General features: G+C 40.0%; 1 protein-coding gene across 10 annotated transcripts in view; it reads right to left on the reverse strand.

Annotated features, from left to right (window-relative positions):
* Positions 1-14,796, reverse strand: part of MYO5A (myosin VA) — a 204,223-nt gene that overhangs the window by 52,010 nt on the left and 137,417 nt on the right. For 6 of the 10 annotated variants that reach the window (XM_030577437.1, XM_030577442.1, XM_030577440.1 and 3 more), the window contains 8 exons: positions 13,242-13,382; positions 11,107-11,232; positions 8,440-8,523; positions 6,863-6,865; positions 4,001-4,162; positions 2,845-2,942; positions 2,374-2,460; positions 2,168-2,276 (listed from right to left, as the gene is read on the reverse strand). In XM_030577437.1, the coding sequence (XP_030433297.1) occupies positions 2,168-2,276; positions 2,374-2,460; positions 2,845-2,942; positions 4,001-4,162; positions 6,863-6,865; positions 8,440-8,523; positions 11,107-11,232; positions 13,242-13,382 (810 nt within the window). The remainder of the gene's footprint in view (positions 1-2,167; positions 2,277-2,373; positions 2,461-2,844; positions 2,943-4,000; positions 4,163-6,862; positions 6,866-8,439; positions 8,524-11,106; positions 11,233-13,241; positions 13,383-14,796) is intronic. The other 4 variants (XM_030577446.1, XM_030577444.1, XM_030577439.1 and 1 more) reach the window with 1 other exon arrangement.

Here is a 14,796-nt window from a genome sequence, read left to right on the forward strand (position 1 = left end):
ACCTTTTAAGTACTTGAAAACTGTTAAGGAGGTGGAAGGGTTTTTGTTTGGAAGAGGAAAGAGAGACTCCTGCATATTGGAATCCCCAGGATGATTATACCCCCAAGGTTAGTATAACTTGCTGATAAATTAAGTGAGGCAGTCCCTCCATCCACCAGCCTCTGCTAGAGCGGAGAATCAAACCCTCACCCCCCCACACAGCAACAATGGAGTGACTTATACTCACTGAAGCAACATCCCATTTTTTTTTGACAATAAAAAGAATTGTTGATCCTTAACAACAGCCAAGGCCTGATGCTTCTAAAGCTTCACAAAGAAAGGTGAATGTCACCCAATCCAGCAAACAACAGAACACTCAGAGAGACTATGATTTTCCTAAACTAGTGTTAGCTGCTGTTTGAAGTCCCTATCAACTAATAATAACGTATGACTATTTTCAAATTTGTTGTAATTTCAAACACACTTTTAAAAACTATCTGTATAATTCAGGATTCCAAGCAATATTTATAGTAGGTTTTCAAGTGATTAAAACAATTGCGATTAATCGCACTAGTTAAACAATAATAGAATACTATTTAAATATTTTTGATGTTTTCTACATTTTCAAATATACTGATTTCAAGTACAACACAGAATAAAAAGTGTATAATGCTCACTTTATATTTATTTTTTATTATAAGTATTGGCACTGTAAAAAAACCGAAGAAATAGTATTTTTCAATTCACCTAATACAAGCGCTGTAGTGCAATCTCTTTATCATGAAAGTTGGACTCACAAATGTAGAATTATGTAAAAAAACTGCATTCAAAAATAAAACAATGGAAAATTTTATACACTATAGTCCACTCAGTCCTACTTCTTGTTCAACCAATCGCTCAGACAAACAAGGATGGTTACCATTTGCAGGAGATAATGTTATCTGTTTCTTGTTTACAATGTCACCTGAAAGTGAGAACAGGCGTTTGCATGGCACTGTTGTAGCTGGCACTGCAAGATATTTACATGCCAGATGCGCTAAAGATTCATATGTCCCTTCATGCTTCAACCACCATTCCAGAAGACATGCTTCCGTGCTGCTGACGGGTTTTGCTTGATAGCAATCTGAAGCAATTCAGACTGATGCATGTTCATTTTCATTATCTAAGTCAGATGACATCAGCAGAAGGCTGATTTTCTTCTTTGGTTTTTCGGGTTCTGTAGTTTCCATATCGGAGTGTTGCTCTTAAGAATTCTGAACGCATGCTCCACACCTCATCCCTCTCTGATTTTGGAAGGCACTTCAGATTCTTAAACCTGGGGTCAAGTGCCGTAGCTATCTTTAGAAATCTCACATTGGTACCTTCTATGCGTTTTGTCAAATCTGCAGTGAAAGTGTTCTTAAAATGAACAACATGTGCTGGCTCATCGTCCGAGACTGCTATAACATGAAATACATGGCAGAATGCGAGTAAAACAGAACAGGAGACATACAATTCTCCCCCAATGAGTTCAGTCACAAATTTAATTAACTTTTTTTTTTTTTAAATGAACAGCAGCAGCATGGAAACATGTCCTCTGGAATGGTGGCTGAAGCATGAAGGGGCGTATGAATGTTTAGCATATCTGGCATGTAAATACCTTGCAATGCCAGCTACAAAAGTTCCATGCAAATGCCTGTTCTCACTTTCTGGTGATATTGCATATAAGAAGAGGGCAGCATTATCTCCTGTAAATGTAAACAAAATTGTCTGTCTTAACAATTGGCTGAAGAAGAAGTAGGACTGAGTAGACTTGTAGACTCTGAAGTTTTACATTGTTTTGTTTTTGAGTGCAGTTATGTAACAAAAAAAAATCTACGTCAGCAAGTTGCAATTTCACAGCAAAGAGATTGAACTACATACTTCTATGAGGTGAACTGAAAAATACTATTTCTTTTGTTTATCATTTTTACAGAGCAAATATTTGTAATCAAAATAACATACACTTTGATTTCAGTTACAACACAGAATACAATATATATGAAAATGTAGAAAAACATCCAAAATAAGTAATAAATTTCAATTGGTATTCTATTGTTTAACAGCGCAATTAAAAATGCAATTAATTTTTTTTGAGTTAATTGCGTGCATTAACTGTGATTAATTGACAACACTAATGTATAGATTTTAAAAGCTACAATTCTACTACCAGAATCAGGTTCTCCAACAAATTTTTGCATGTCTGTTTTCTGTCACTAAGGACATCTTTTTGCTTCATCAGGACACGGTAGCGGCTGAAGAACTCTTGATACGTCCACCTGTACCAAGAAACAGAAAGAGTGTTAGCCATATGATGGAAACCTGTCTCCATGAAAATGCCTCTTTTGAAAACAATCTGAAAAACGGCAAACCTACCTTGAGGGGAAGCCAGCTGCGCTGATCCGGATAGTTTCCAGAACACCACAAGCTCTGAGCTGCTGAACTGCTCGCTTTTCATCAAACCTATATAAGAAAACAAAACATCTGTAAAATGGCAGACTTCCTAAGTGAAGCTCTAGCCAAGTTTTGTATGAGAACCTAAGTTCAGAAATGGTGACAACATTAGAAATGCAAACTAGTAGATTTCAGTCAAAGAAGTTGTCATGAGTACAGATTCTTTAGGAGCACAAGCTTTGAATCAAATTCAAAATGGAAAATCATGAAATTGTGGGTATCATTCTCAGACAGAATAAAGGAGAAATACAAAGCTGTCAGCTAATCATTTTCTCTCCATCCAGCACCAAACATCTGCTCTTATTATGTGTATCCCGATGCTTTCAGGACACACTATTCTACTGCTGAGTGATGTGGACTATGTTCTCAGAAACCATTTATGAACCAACATACGTGAATGGAAACTTGAAGTCATTGGGTTTAATACAACGCACGTAGTGTGGAGTTGTAGCATTAAGGGTTTCCATCAGCAGATGAAGAGAGTTCCGAAACTGTAAAAAAGGAAATCAGAATACGATGAAACTCAGTCTTGTTGCAAATGATCTCAAATGGGGATTTTTTTAATTAGATAAAAGGGGTTGTCTTGAAAAATCCAACATAAAGCCAAATTTCAATAGAGCAGTTTGGTTATGTGATGCCCCAGTCTACTATAAATTCTGGTGGTTCTTGCAAGCAATTCATATACACTGCAACACTCTTGTGGAATCAACGGCAATCATATTGCTATACAATACACAAATGCTTGAGTTGCCTCTGACAAATGCAACCACGTAAGCTGATTTTCAGAGGTGCTGAACTCCCACTGTCTTCAAGTGAAGTTGGTGGGAGCTCAGAACCCTTGAAAAAATCAGGGTAACCAGGGATCAGATTTTCTCAGGAGCTCAGCATCCAACATGCTAAGGTCTTTTGAAAACATGGTCACTTAGTTTGGGAGTTGAGTTCTTTCGAAAATCTGGCCCTAACTGTGTGTTTTATCTGGCCCTAACACTGTACACGATCCAAATTGTAAGCTATAAGCAAACCTAATGGTTACTATCAGAGTTAGATGAGCAAGTCCTTTTTAAGAGCAGCCATTCTGTATCGCTGTGTACAGTAAACTGCTGCTTTCTTATGTGGCTATGCAAGGCCGGGAGAGCAGGTCTTCATGAAAGTATCATATATGTACATGAGGTACTCCACACACAAAAAATGTAAAGCCGTATACATGCTCAGACATGGCCTACTTCTCTTACATGGATTGCATAGTTTTTGCTGAAGATTTCTACCAATATTCTAGCAATCCTGGTATCCCATCCTTAATCAAGGTCCTACTGCCATTTGTTGGTGATGCCTGATGGAAGCTAAAGTTTCCACAATACTTAAAAAGAGAAAGAAAAGAAGTGGGATAAACTGAACCTATTGCTAAGAGCCATGATGGTGACCTTTCCATTTGAATTAATACTCCTGAGCAGTGATCACAAGAAACCGTTGCACAGTATGAGACCTGTAAGACACTAGAAGGGGAGGGGAAAAGATTATCCTAAAGGAAATAGTCATTGGTTCAACTCACCTGATGTCCCACAGTTTTCTTATGTTCCTTGCTTGCTTGGCCCGGTTTGGCCTTGGCAGGTTTTACAGCAGTGCGAGACAGCAGCGTGCGTCCTGAAGGGGTTGCTGAAGTGGGACTAAGGGCCTTCTCCTCATCCTGAAACAACTCCAAAAGCATCTTAAACTGGTGGAGAAGTAGGAAAAACAAGTTACCTCTCAGAATCAGGGGGTGAGTATTCTAGAAGGGAAGAAGTGCTGTCTAAGGGTCATGCAGGGGTCTGAGAAGGAGGATGCGGGGTTCTTTTTCTTAGCTCTGAGTTGCTGTGTGACCGTGACCCCGTGAACAAACTATTTAATTTAGAAATGGCTATAATTGTACTAGTCTGCCTCAGACAGGTTTTAGGTTTAATTGATTATTTATAGCGCCGCTTAAGATCCTCAGATGGAAATAGCAGAGTACTGATGCTGAGATACAAAGAATGAGTGGTATTATCTTCTATAAGTATATAAGATGGTTAGAATCCTAAGTCATTTTCTGTAAGCAGTTTTCTTTTCTTTTGGTGTGGTGGGGGGGAAGATGGGACAGAGTAAGACAGAGCACAGGTTGTTTATGCATGTGTGAGGTGTGCAAGCACATGCTGATTTAATGATAAAATTGTTTGTATTTGTGGGTGTCTTAGTGTCAAATTCTGGCTTGACTTGAGTCTTGTGCACAGAGCCAGCAATAGCTTCACAGCTCAGCCAGTCGGTGACATTATCACAGGTTGGCAATGCCTTTAAGGGTAATTGGGCTCAGGCATACCTCTGTCACATTAGCCATCCTATCCCCTTGCTTCCCCCAGCTGGTCCTGATTAGGTGGATGATTTCATTAAAAGGGCTGAGAACTCAATTTGAGTGTGGAACCACAGACAGCGGTCACGCTTCTGTGGAAGGCCCTGAGTGATGGCCTACAGGAGACTGAGGGGACTCTAACGAAGCAGCCTGGAAGTGAGGGCTCTATCCCAGAGACAGAAAAGTAACCCAGAAGGAACTGAGCCCAGGAGAGGCTGAAGAAGAACCCAAGTGGGGAGAAAGCAAGTTTTGCTTGAACTTGTTATCTCAAAGGGGGATTGGACTCAGAGTAACCAGATGAAGTGGCTGAATCATAAGAATCTCAGTGACCGACAAAACCTGGGTGAGGGGAACTGAGGAGGGCAATGCCAGCAGTGCCACACTTGGCCAGCAGGCCTGCCCTGTGACACACCGCTACAGATGTTCCCTCAGTGTGGACATGCTACTGTATAGGACAGCTTGGATGCTAGAAGAAAACATCAGGAAAGCCTCCCCTGACATCCCAGTGGTGCGTCAGGCTCCTCTCTAGCTGAGAAAGGAGACTGAATGGCCCAAAAGGCTGCACAGAATACTCCAGTCTGACAGCTTTCAAATACACCCATCAGCTAGAAAGAGGATGGATTTAGCCAGCTGAAGATCCACTCTATCTGGCAATCAGCAAGAATGGCGAAAGAACCTGCACAGCCTTCCCAAGCAACCCCTGGGACCCAACTCTGGTCCCCTTCCCTCCCTCACCGCAACTGTAAATGATAATGACCACAAAATCTAACTCTGCTCTAATAGGAACCTGAAACAATAGTAACTATACAGGCAACTACAGATAATGCTTCCAGGACATTGCCAGAATAAGGAAACCTGAGCCCTTCTACCTATGAATGAATAATCTTTAAACTAACATGTGTTCTTTTATTCTCAAGAAATAGAAACATTACATTTTCAGTAACATAAAGCATTTAGCTAAATATGGCCGACAAGGAACGATCACTAGTTGCCTTATCAATTTTGATGAGTGTGCACCATGATCAATGAAACAGTCCGTGAAACTGTACCAGAGTGATGTAGTCTGTTAGCCCAGCACTCATGTCATTTCTATAGCATCATGTGTTTTAAAAAAGATGTAGCTGCCCAGGGCAAAATAAAGTTACAATATGGGGGCCAGAAGAAATCTGAAATTCTTGAACTAATAATAAAGATGAGTATCAACTGCCTAGATCTTTAAAAGACTTATCCAAGCCATTTCATACAAACTGTGTGGGTCTATATCAGTCAAGCAAGGAAGCCCATTGTGAGCTGAACCTTAATAAGTTTCATTCAGATGAGTCTGCTACTGGTATGAACACAAAAGAGTATGTCCTTCTTTGGCTTTTCATTGCTGATAGGCCAGAGTTTCTAAGGAATCAAATATATGAGGCTCATTATCCCCTTCAGGTGAAGATCTGAGTGTAAAAATGTTCAACTTAATTTAAAAGTCACCATTTTCAAAGGCATCTTCTGCTATTGTGTGTGGAAACAGGGGGCAACACATGGCAATTCTTTACCACTGGAACTGAAGGATCAAAGTAAAGATAGTACATATGAATAGGGCACTACTGAGGGAGTCTTCATTGTCTTTTCCTGGCTCAGCACCTCTCTTGGTTTCACAGAGCACTGGCAGTGCTCAAAGAGAAGAAAAAACAGGGAGCAAAGGGCAGACAAGTCATGTGGTAGGAAACACGCAAGCATTTTTCATTTCACATGAATTTTTCGGATGATCTCACAGACATGCTGCTAACACATGCCAGCAGCGAGCATGAAAACTGAGAACTCTCACATATTACTTGTGTGACGCATGCACTGGAATAAAACATGCTCGAATAAGTGCCATGGACCAATTTCTAGAGCAGGCTAATATTTCAAGTTGTGCATTACATAGCCCTTCTAGGAAAGCATGCTTGCCATGCACTTCGAGTAGACCAAACTTTCTCCACAAAATCATAAATCCTTAGAAGATGTAATGATGCAGAGGTAAGCAATTATTAGAATTATAAGTGATGCACTAGATTTTAGGTTTACCTTCTATTGAATATGTACGGCAAACCCAGAAAACAGCAGCAGCAGCAGCAACAACAAAAGTAGATTAAAATCAGGAATTAAACCAGAAAATTGAAAGCTACTGTGAAGAGTTACTAATAATTAAGGTTGCCTGAAAAACTTCCAAAGAAACATCTTTTCCACTGGATAATGGGGTTTTCACCAAAATCTAAAGTTTCTATGGGAAAAAATTGATTTTGGTGGAATTTCCATTGCGAAAAATCAAAACACTTCATTTCAGGTGGGACTGGATCAAGCTGACATTAATCTCTGCATCTGCCTGAGCTGGCACCATGTTTTATGGGAGTTATAGCTCCCGATCCCTCATGCCCCCATTCTTCCCTGTGGGCCATGCTCCCCAGCCAGACTAGATCCCCCATGATGCCCGACAGTCTCTTCCTGCAGTTGAGGCACTGTGGCTGGACAGCAGTGCCCAGAGGGGAGAACAGGAGCATGACAGATCCACAACCACAACTCCCAGGAGGCACCACAACAGCTCACATGGTCACAGAGATTAACATCGACCTGAAATGAAACATTGCTGAACAGAAAATGTTTGTAACTTCTCATTCCATAAAAAGTTTAGATATTTCAACTTTGTATGTCAATTCAGAATGTAAACAAATGACACAATACTGGAATTTCCCATGGAATGGCTATCAGCTGCATTCATGATTGTATGGCTTTATTATTCCAACCTGTCTGGAGCCCTACAGCTAGCAAATTCCCAATAGCTGTCATCAGGAAGTACATTTTGTACTTGCTTTTTCATTTCAGAAGAGAAATAGCTAGCATTCCTACCATTAAGAGAAAGTAGCCCTTCTCCAACAGTGAGCATGTTACCCATTATTCCTTGGTGTAATATTTTAAAGTTTTTTAATGGGATAGCCCCATGGAGTTTAAAAATAAAAAACACCTTCAGCGATCAGTAAGATCTCCAGCCAATGTAGATTTTCCTGCTTTACTGGGTTCTCACTTTGATTTGGCTTTTGGAACAGGTACATAGGGGCAACCTGACTTTCTTGTATAGTTGTTTTATGTTTAACTGGTCTGAACAGATAAGAAAATTCTGTTTTCACAAAACATTTAAAAATCAACAGGGGTGCAGTTTAGAGGGAACAGTTAAGCCTTCCTACACTATTCCGATCCATCAAGATCCCTTGATATCTTCCAAAAAGCCTGAGCAAATTTACAGTGAAAATACTGAAAATTCATGTAAGGCTAAAAGTAAAAAAATATTCCAATTAGCAAATCAGCAAACATACCAAGCCAATTTCTAATTTGTGGTTTTCAAAACAAATGTTCCAATCCCATTCCATTAAAATCTATGGCTAAATACAGACAGACTTCAATGGGAGTGAGATCATGCCCCATAGCTTTCTAAATACGTACAAATATCTAAATAAATAGAAACTATAGCCAAGTGGAGAGGGCCACTCAGGGCTGGAGGAGGAGGAGGAGGGAGGAACAACTTGAGTTTCTAAAGCTTATATAAAAAAAGCTGACCTTTAACTTGACATCCCATGGCAGGAAAAAAAAAAACAATCCTCAGCACTAACCTTACTTGATTTTAGGACCTTGATTTGTTCTTCATAAACTGTGTCTTTGTTCTTTTCCAGAAAGCCTTCACACTGATATTCCACCTAAAAACACAAAAAAGTCATTTTTTCCCTACAAAAAACTAATTAGGAGTTCATTTTTGCAGGATTCACCAGCTGTAACCTGTGAAATTAAAAAGCTTCCTATTCATGTTGTTTAAAATATCTGTCACTGAATACATGCTTGCATGACAAACACTGCTTGTAAGAAAGGTTACTTTCTAATAAAAAATGGAACTTTAAACCACAACATATGCATAACTGCTGTAATTGTACTAAATCAAAGTGCACATGTGCAGAGATGCCTTTGCTGAGACAGTGTGATTGAGAATCTGGGCTGAGCCACTTCATCTCCTTGTGCTTCAGTTAACATAGCTGTAAAATTAGAAAAAAGCCAGACCTCACTGAGAAATAGATATCCCATCTCATGAGATAGGTAAAACCGGTCACACTGCTGAAGCCAGCTGCACAAAGGTCTTCATCAGCATTCAAATAGTCTTTAGTAGTAATTGTAGGTATGTATTCTTCAAAAGACAACAGACTCTATAAATGATAATGATCCCCACTTCTTAGTTCATTCCTCTACTGCAGGAAGATTGATTCTCTTGGACTTAAAGAAAGGCCACAGGCCTCACACTAAAACTAATCAGAGATGACCTACTTGACCTAAGAATGGGTGGGAAAAAAACCAATTGCCCCAAATCCAGAGAATAGTATTTTAAAAATACAGAGATGGTAAGAGATATTTATTTGTCTCTCTCTCTCTCAAACTAACCCCAGGTTGCATCAGCAGCAGTCTAGATGTTCCCTGAACAAGAATGACCTCTTTATTAACTTTGCTATCAATAGGCTGGGATCAAGAGTTGGAGATGAATGCCCTCTTTCAAAAAGGAACTTCACTGGCTTTGTGTCTCCAGGCTACATGTCTCTAGATGGAGCATCTGCCCACAGTCATCTTCTCTTCACTGAGAACGTCACCTACCCATTTAGTAACACACCGGCATCGAAACTATTCCCATAGCTGTAGCAAAAAATAAATCCCCAAATTCCTCTACACAAAAATAATGCTCTTCATGCTCATTAGCCATTAAGGAACAAACTCTGATCAAGTCACTACAATATTTATTAAGGCGAACTTCACCTCTATGCATGGGGCCCACACAAAAACCATCCACCATTTAAGCCCTTTTTTTTAATTTCACCCAACTTTGTAACATTAAAAAGAATCTTCCCAGCTGAAAAATACCACTAGAGGGAGGCAAAGAGCTCTATGTATTCCTTCAGGAAACAACCAAGTTTACAAACCTTGCCAGCTAAGGCCCATATTATGGGCTTTTTCCCCCTCACTGTTCCAAAATGTTTGCATATGTTAACTTGTACATATATGAAAGGCAAAATGGCTTAACATTGGTAATTCCTCAGTCTTACATGTGCTTATGACTTCCACAGCCTGGGACTTCCCCAACCTGAACTATACTATTCAGTACAGAGTTCAAAGCATATTTTCAACAGCCAGGCTCAATGTATTTTACAGTATATAAAGAGTTTAATGCATTATCTTTTTGCTCTTTCACCATTTCCAGCAGAGAAATGGCTCATGCATCAATCATAAGCATTCTCTTAACTATTTGCTATTATCAAGGACATGGTGGAGAAGAGGCAAAGCAGAGTCTCACCTTTTCTAGGCATAAACTCAAGTATATGAGAGGAAACAAAGTGAGGTCAAGTAAAGACCACAAATCCTGCTGATTCTGACATGATGCTGTTTTCTTCAGCACATGCTGAGCTACCAATATAGCCACATAACTCCTATAAGTATTATAAATGAAAATTTCTTTGGCTTGTATGAGAACAAAATCCTCATCCAGCCTTCTTCAATATAGCATCATTTTAAGCCAGAATTTAACTCCTTCACATGTAGACTCAAATTTTTGTTCAAAAACAATACAAAACAAAATAAAAAACTTTTTAAAAGGTTTCTAGGCTGCTCAGCAAATTTAAGCATGTTGTAAGAACTGGTCTAGCAAAATACATTTCAATGACCTACTTTGTCTTCCAGGTCATTGAAGACAGCTGCTCTCACTCACCAGGTGAAAAAAAAGAAAAGCACATGTTGCTCCAGTGTTTTTGACTCTTTGTCAGCAGATTGAGTTTGTGTTATGGTTACTGTTCAACTGAGCAGATATTGACATAAACATGCAGTAGAAATACACATAATAGGAGAACTGATGTTGTAAGATTCTGTTGCGGTATGTAAACAAAATAAGGTGTAATCTTTCAAAGGTAGGATGGTCTGTGGTTAAAGCATGGAACTAGGAATTGGGAGATCTTTTTCATCTTCCCACCTCTGCCACACACTTGCTCTGTGACCCTGGGCAAGTCACATCTCCTTTCTGCTTTAGTTTCCCATCTGAAAGATGGGGAGAATATCATCTACACCGCAGAAGGGTGTTCTGAGGCTGCAAGCATGCTGACATCCATGGCTATACGTACACAGAACCAGAAGTTACTGCTAGTAACTGTGGCTTATATTGAACACCCTAAATAATTCTAACTTTGACATAGAAATGATATATATCTGTACACAGAGTTATGTGCAAATATTGCAGAGGAAAAAAAAATCCTCACCTTGTCAGCGAAGTGTTGTATGATAAAAGCTTTGTTTGACATACGTGGTTTTTCGAAGAGTGCACATTTCTTCAAATGTGTATTATACAATTTCTGGGCCCAAGAGTCATCTGATCCTTTAGGCATCTGCATAAGAGAATATAAAACATCATTTATACCATTCTGCGGACCTTTTAGAAGTGAATAATACCAGAAAGATGGTTCTGTGATAATGGGGGACAACATTTTGCATTCTACTTCAAACTTAAGCCCTTTGCTAAACTGAAGATGAAATGCCAGTAACTAATTATGGGTCTGACTCTACAGCTGTCAGTGAGCGTGCTGTTTATTACTGCAGGTAGCACCACTGGGACTGCTCTCAGCAATGTTTCTGGGAGCAGGCTCTAACCAAGTTACAGACACTCTGAATAGAATAGGGAGGAAGGAAAAAAAAAGAGAAGGTCAAGATAAATACATTTTATTAACAATGTTTCAGTGCAGTATATCTGGAAGCAAAAAGTCATGTATTATACCCAAGACAGGTCTTATTAACGACAGGCTTACTAGGTCAGAACATATCCATTATTATTAGTTGTTTGTAACGACTCAGCAAGGAGAAGCCTCAAGTCACTGTACACACATGTAATAAAAACAGTTCCTAATCTTAGTATATGATAAAAGACAACAGGTAGAGAAAAAAAGAATGATGGGGGGGGGGATAAATTGGGGAAGGTGCAGGGAAAGATAACACTGAAACAATTATACTGGGTATAATAAGAAGCAGCCACAGTATACCAACTGCCTAACCACTGTCCAGTGTTTTGTAGGCATCATGGCAGAACTGAGTCTTAAGGAGGGATTTGTAGGAGGCCAGTATAGTGGTTTTGCAGATTTTTACAGGAAGTTCTTTCCACACACTGAGAGGGCATAGGAGAAAGCATGACGGTGATTAAAGAGAAATCAATCAATGGACCGCTGGGTGATGATGGCCAGGGCCGGTGCAACTGTTTAGGCAAACTAGATGGCTGCCCAGGGCGCCTAGTGGTTGGAGGCCCTAAAAGCCTACTCAGGTGACGAGGCGGAGTGGAGATGAGCTGGGGGGGGGCGGAGGAGGGCCGCCCACAGGGGAACCGCTCTCCACCCCAGATCACCTCCACTCTGCCTCCTCCAATGAGCACACAGCCCCCGCTCTAAGTCTCCTTCAACTAGTGCCGCAAGCCTGGGAGGGGAGGAGAATTAGAGCGATGCCAGCGTGCTCAGCGGAGGAGGTGGAGCCAGGCTGGGGCGGAGTTAGGCGCCGCGCGGGGGGGGGGGAGAGTCTCCCCAGGCAGGGTTACCTGCCGTAGGGGGGGTCCCCGGGTGGGGTTAGCTTCCATGGGGGGGGAAGGAGAGGAGGAGTCTCCCCAGGTGGGGTTAGCTGCTATGGAGGCAGGCTTCCTGAGCGGGGTTAGCTGCCGTGGGGAGTGGGCGGGCAGGGCTCCCCGGGCAGGGTTAGCTGCCACAGAGGGGGGGTAGCTGCTGCGGGGGGGGGCTCCCCAGGTTGGGGGCTGAATTAGCTGCCACGGGGGTTAGCTGGGTGTGGGGATGGTGCAAGGTGGAAGTTTCGCCTAGGGCGCGAAACTTCCTTGCACCGGCCCTGATGATGGCTGGCACCACTGGTTCCATAACGTAAGTGTTCAGAAGGGGGGGGAGGGGAAATAAGTCTTGGAGGACCTCAAAGGATTTAAGTAGTTTGTGTCTGATGCAGCAGAAAAGGGGGAGCCAATGGAGGAATTCAGAAAGAGGGCTGATGCGGTCAGAGCACTGAGCCAGAGAGATAAGGATTTGAAAGGATTTCAGGTGGAGGGGTGAGGAGGAGAAAGTGCACTTGTCAAACCTAGAAAGGAGAAGGTCACAATAGTCAAGATACGAGATGATTAGAGCCTGGACAGGAGGCTATAGACATGTGGATTTAGAGGAAAGGTCGGAACATGCTGGTCTTTTGTTCTTCAGTAGTTGCCAAATCTCTTCTTAGCCACTCCAAATAACTTTAATCAGAGCATCAAAACAATCATTAAGTGTAGGTGACTTTATTCCCATAAGCACTGCATAACAACAACAGAAACAGGAGACCAGTGTATCTTGCAGTAAAGAAGTCAAGTCATTTGAACACGTACCTTACATTCCTCATCTAGCAGATCCAAGATGCCCAGTTTGGCCTCTATGAGATTAATACAAGGCTGATTGTCATAGAAATCAATCAAGGTCCATGGAATTTGTTCCTTCATATATTCCTCCTGTTCCAGCTTAAATACATGCTATGTGGGGGGAAAAAAATCTTTAAGAGCAAAGCCTGGCTTTTTTCCTAACTCACTCCTAAAAAGAATCTATTATAGGGCTATCTGTGAACTTGTGAGCATATGCAACTGTGTGTGTGTGTGAGAGAGAGAGATAGAAACACATCTATTTGCTTCTTCCACACTATGCCACGTCTTTGAAAATAAATAAGATACTCAAATACAAGGATATCAATTATGACAGGTAAACTGGGGCCCCACAAAATATTCATAATGAAAGCTGAAATTCTTGAAATTTGAGATTTTCAAATTGTCAAGGTTTTATGAAATTTGCCATTTCACACACACACAAAAACCTAATAATTTTTTGCACGTTTTCCACTGAGAGACTATTCTGAGATTCATTTGCTCTCAAATGGTGTTATGTTCAAACTTCAAATTTTAACAGATTTTTTGCAGAAAGATTTTTCACGTCTTTCAGTGAAAGAAACCCATTTTGCAAAACGTTGTGAAAAAGTTAAATTTTGCTGTAGCAAATTCACAATTTTATTTTAGTGATTATTTCATAGAAGATGTAATTAAAAAATGACACTGCCATAACAGAATGTTCACAGAAAGCAAAGTGAAAGTTTTAGAACAAAAATCCCAACAGTGAAATATTAAACATGCAAACTTTGGTTATTCTACAGTCATTTTTTTAAAATAAACAAATCCTTTGGAGATTCTTTGTTTGTTTTACTCAGTTTAAACTATATTTCTATCCCAGCTAAATTGTAAACACATATAATTAGAGCTGGGTGATATTTTTTTTAGTAAACAGAAATTTTGCCAAAAATGCATTTTGGGGGCTTCAAAACTATTTGCAAATTTAGGTCAAATTTGACAAATAGTTTCATTTGGGAGAAAAATGAAAAAAACTACAGAACACTTCATTTTGAGCATTTTGACTTTTTTTTAAACTTTTCATTACAAAATGGCATTACATTTTCATATTTAGCTAAAAGAAAAAACACCAAAAATTGCAAATCAAAACAAAAAAATGATTTTTTTGTTTTGAAATTGTCTAAAAATGTCTCAGTTGATTATAAACAATTTTTTTTAGTTTGTTGATTTGACAAAAAAAATTGTTTTGGTTTAAAATCAAACCTCCCCCACCGCACCCTGGATTTTTTGGTTTGGCCCCCAAATTGAAAAATTCATTATTTGCTCAGCTCTTTATATAATTGCTCTGACTCACAAAAAAAAAACAAATTCTGGATATATTCTAATAAATATCAACATTTGTGACACTATTTAGGAGACATAATTTTAGTGTTGATAAAGCCACACAACACCCTTAAAGTTATCCTTGACTGCCCTCTTAATTCAACGTAGAAGTCTATCAGTGCACTGTAGATTTCCAGCACACACCAGTAAGAAAGCAGAAAACTATCCT

The sequence above is a fragment of the Gopherus evgoodei genome, chromosome 10 (genome assembly GCF_007399415.2).
Source record: "Gopherus evgoodei ecotype Sinaloan lineage chromosome 10, rGopEvg1_v1.p, whole genome shotgun sequence".
Lineage (NCBI taxonomy): Eukaryota > Metazoa > Chordata > Testudines > Testudinidae > Gopherus > Gopherus evgoodei.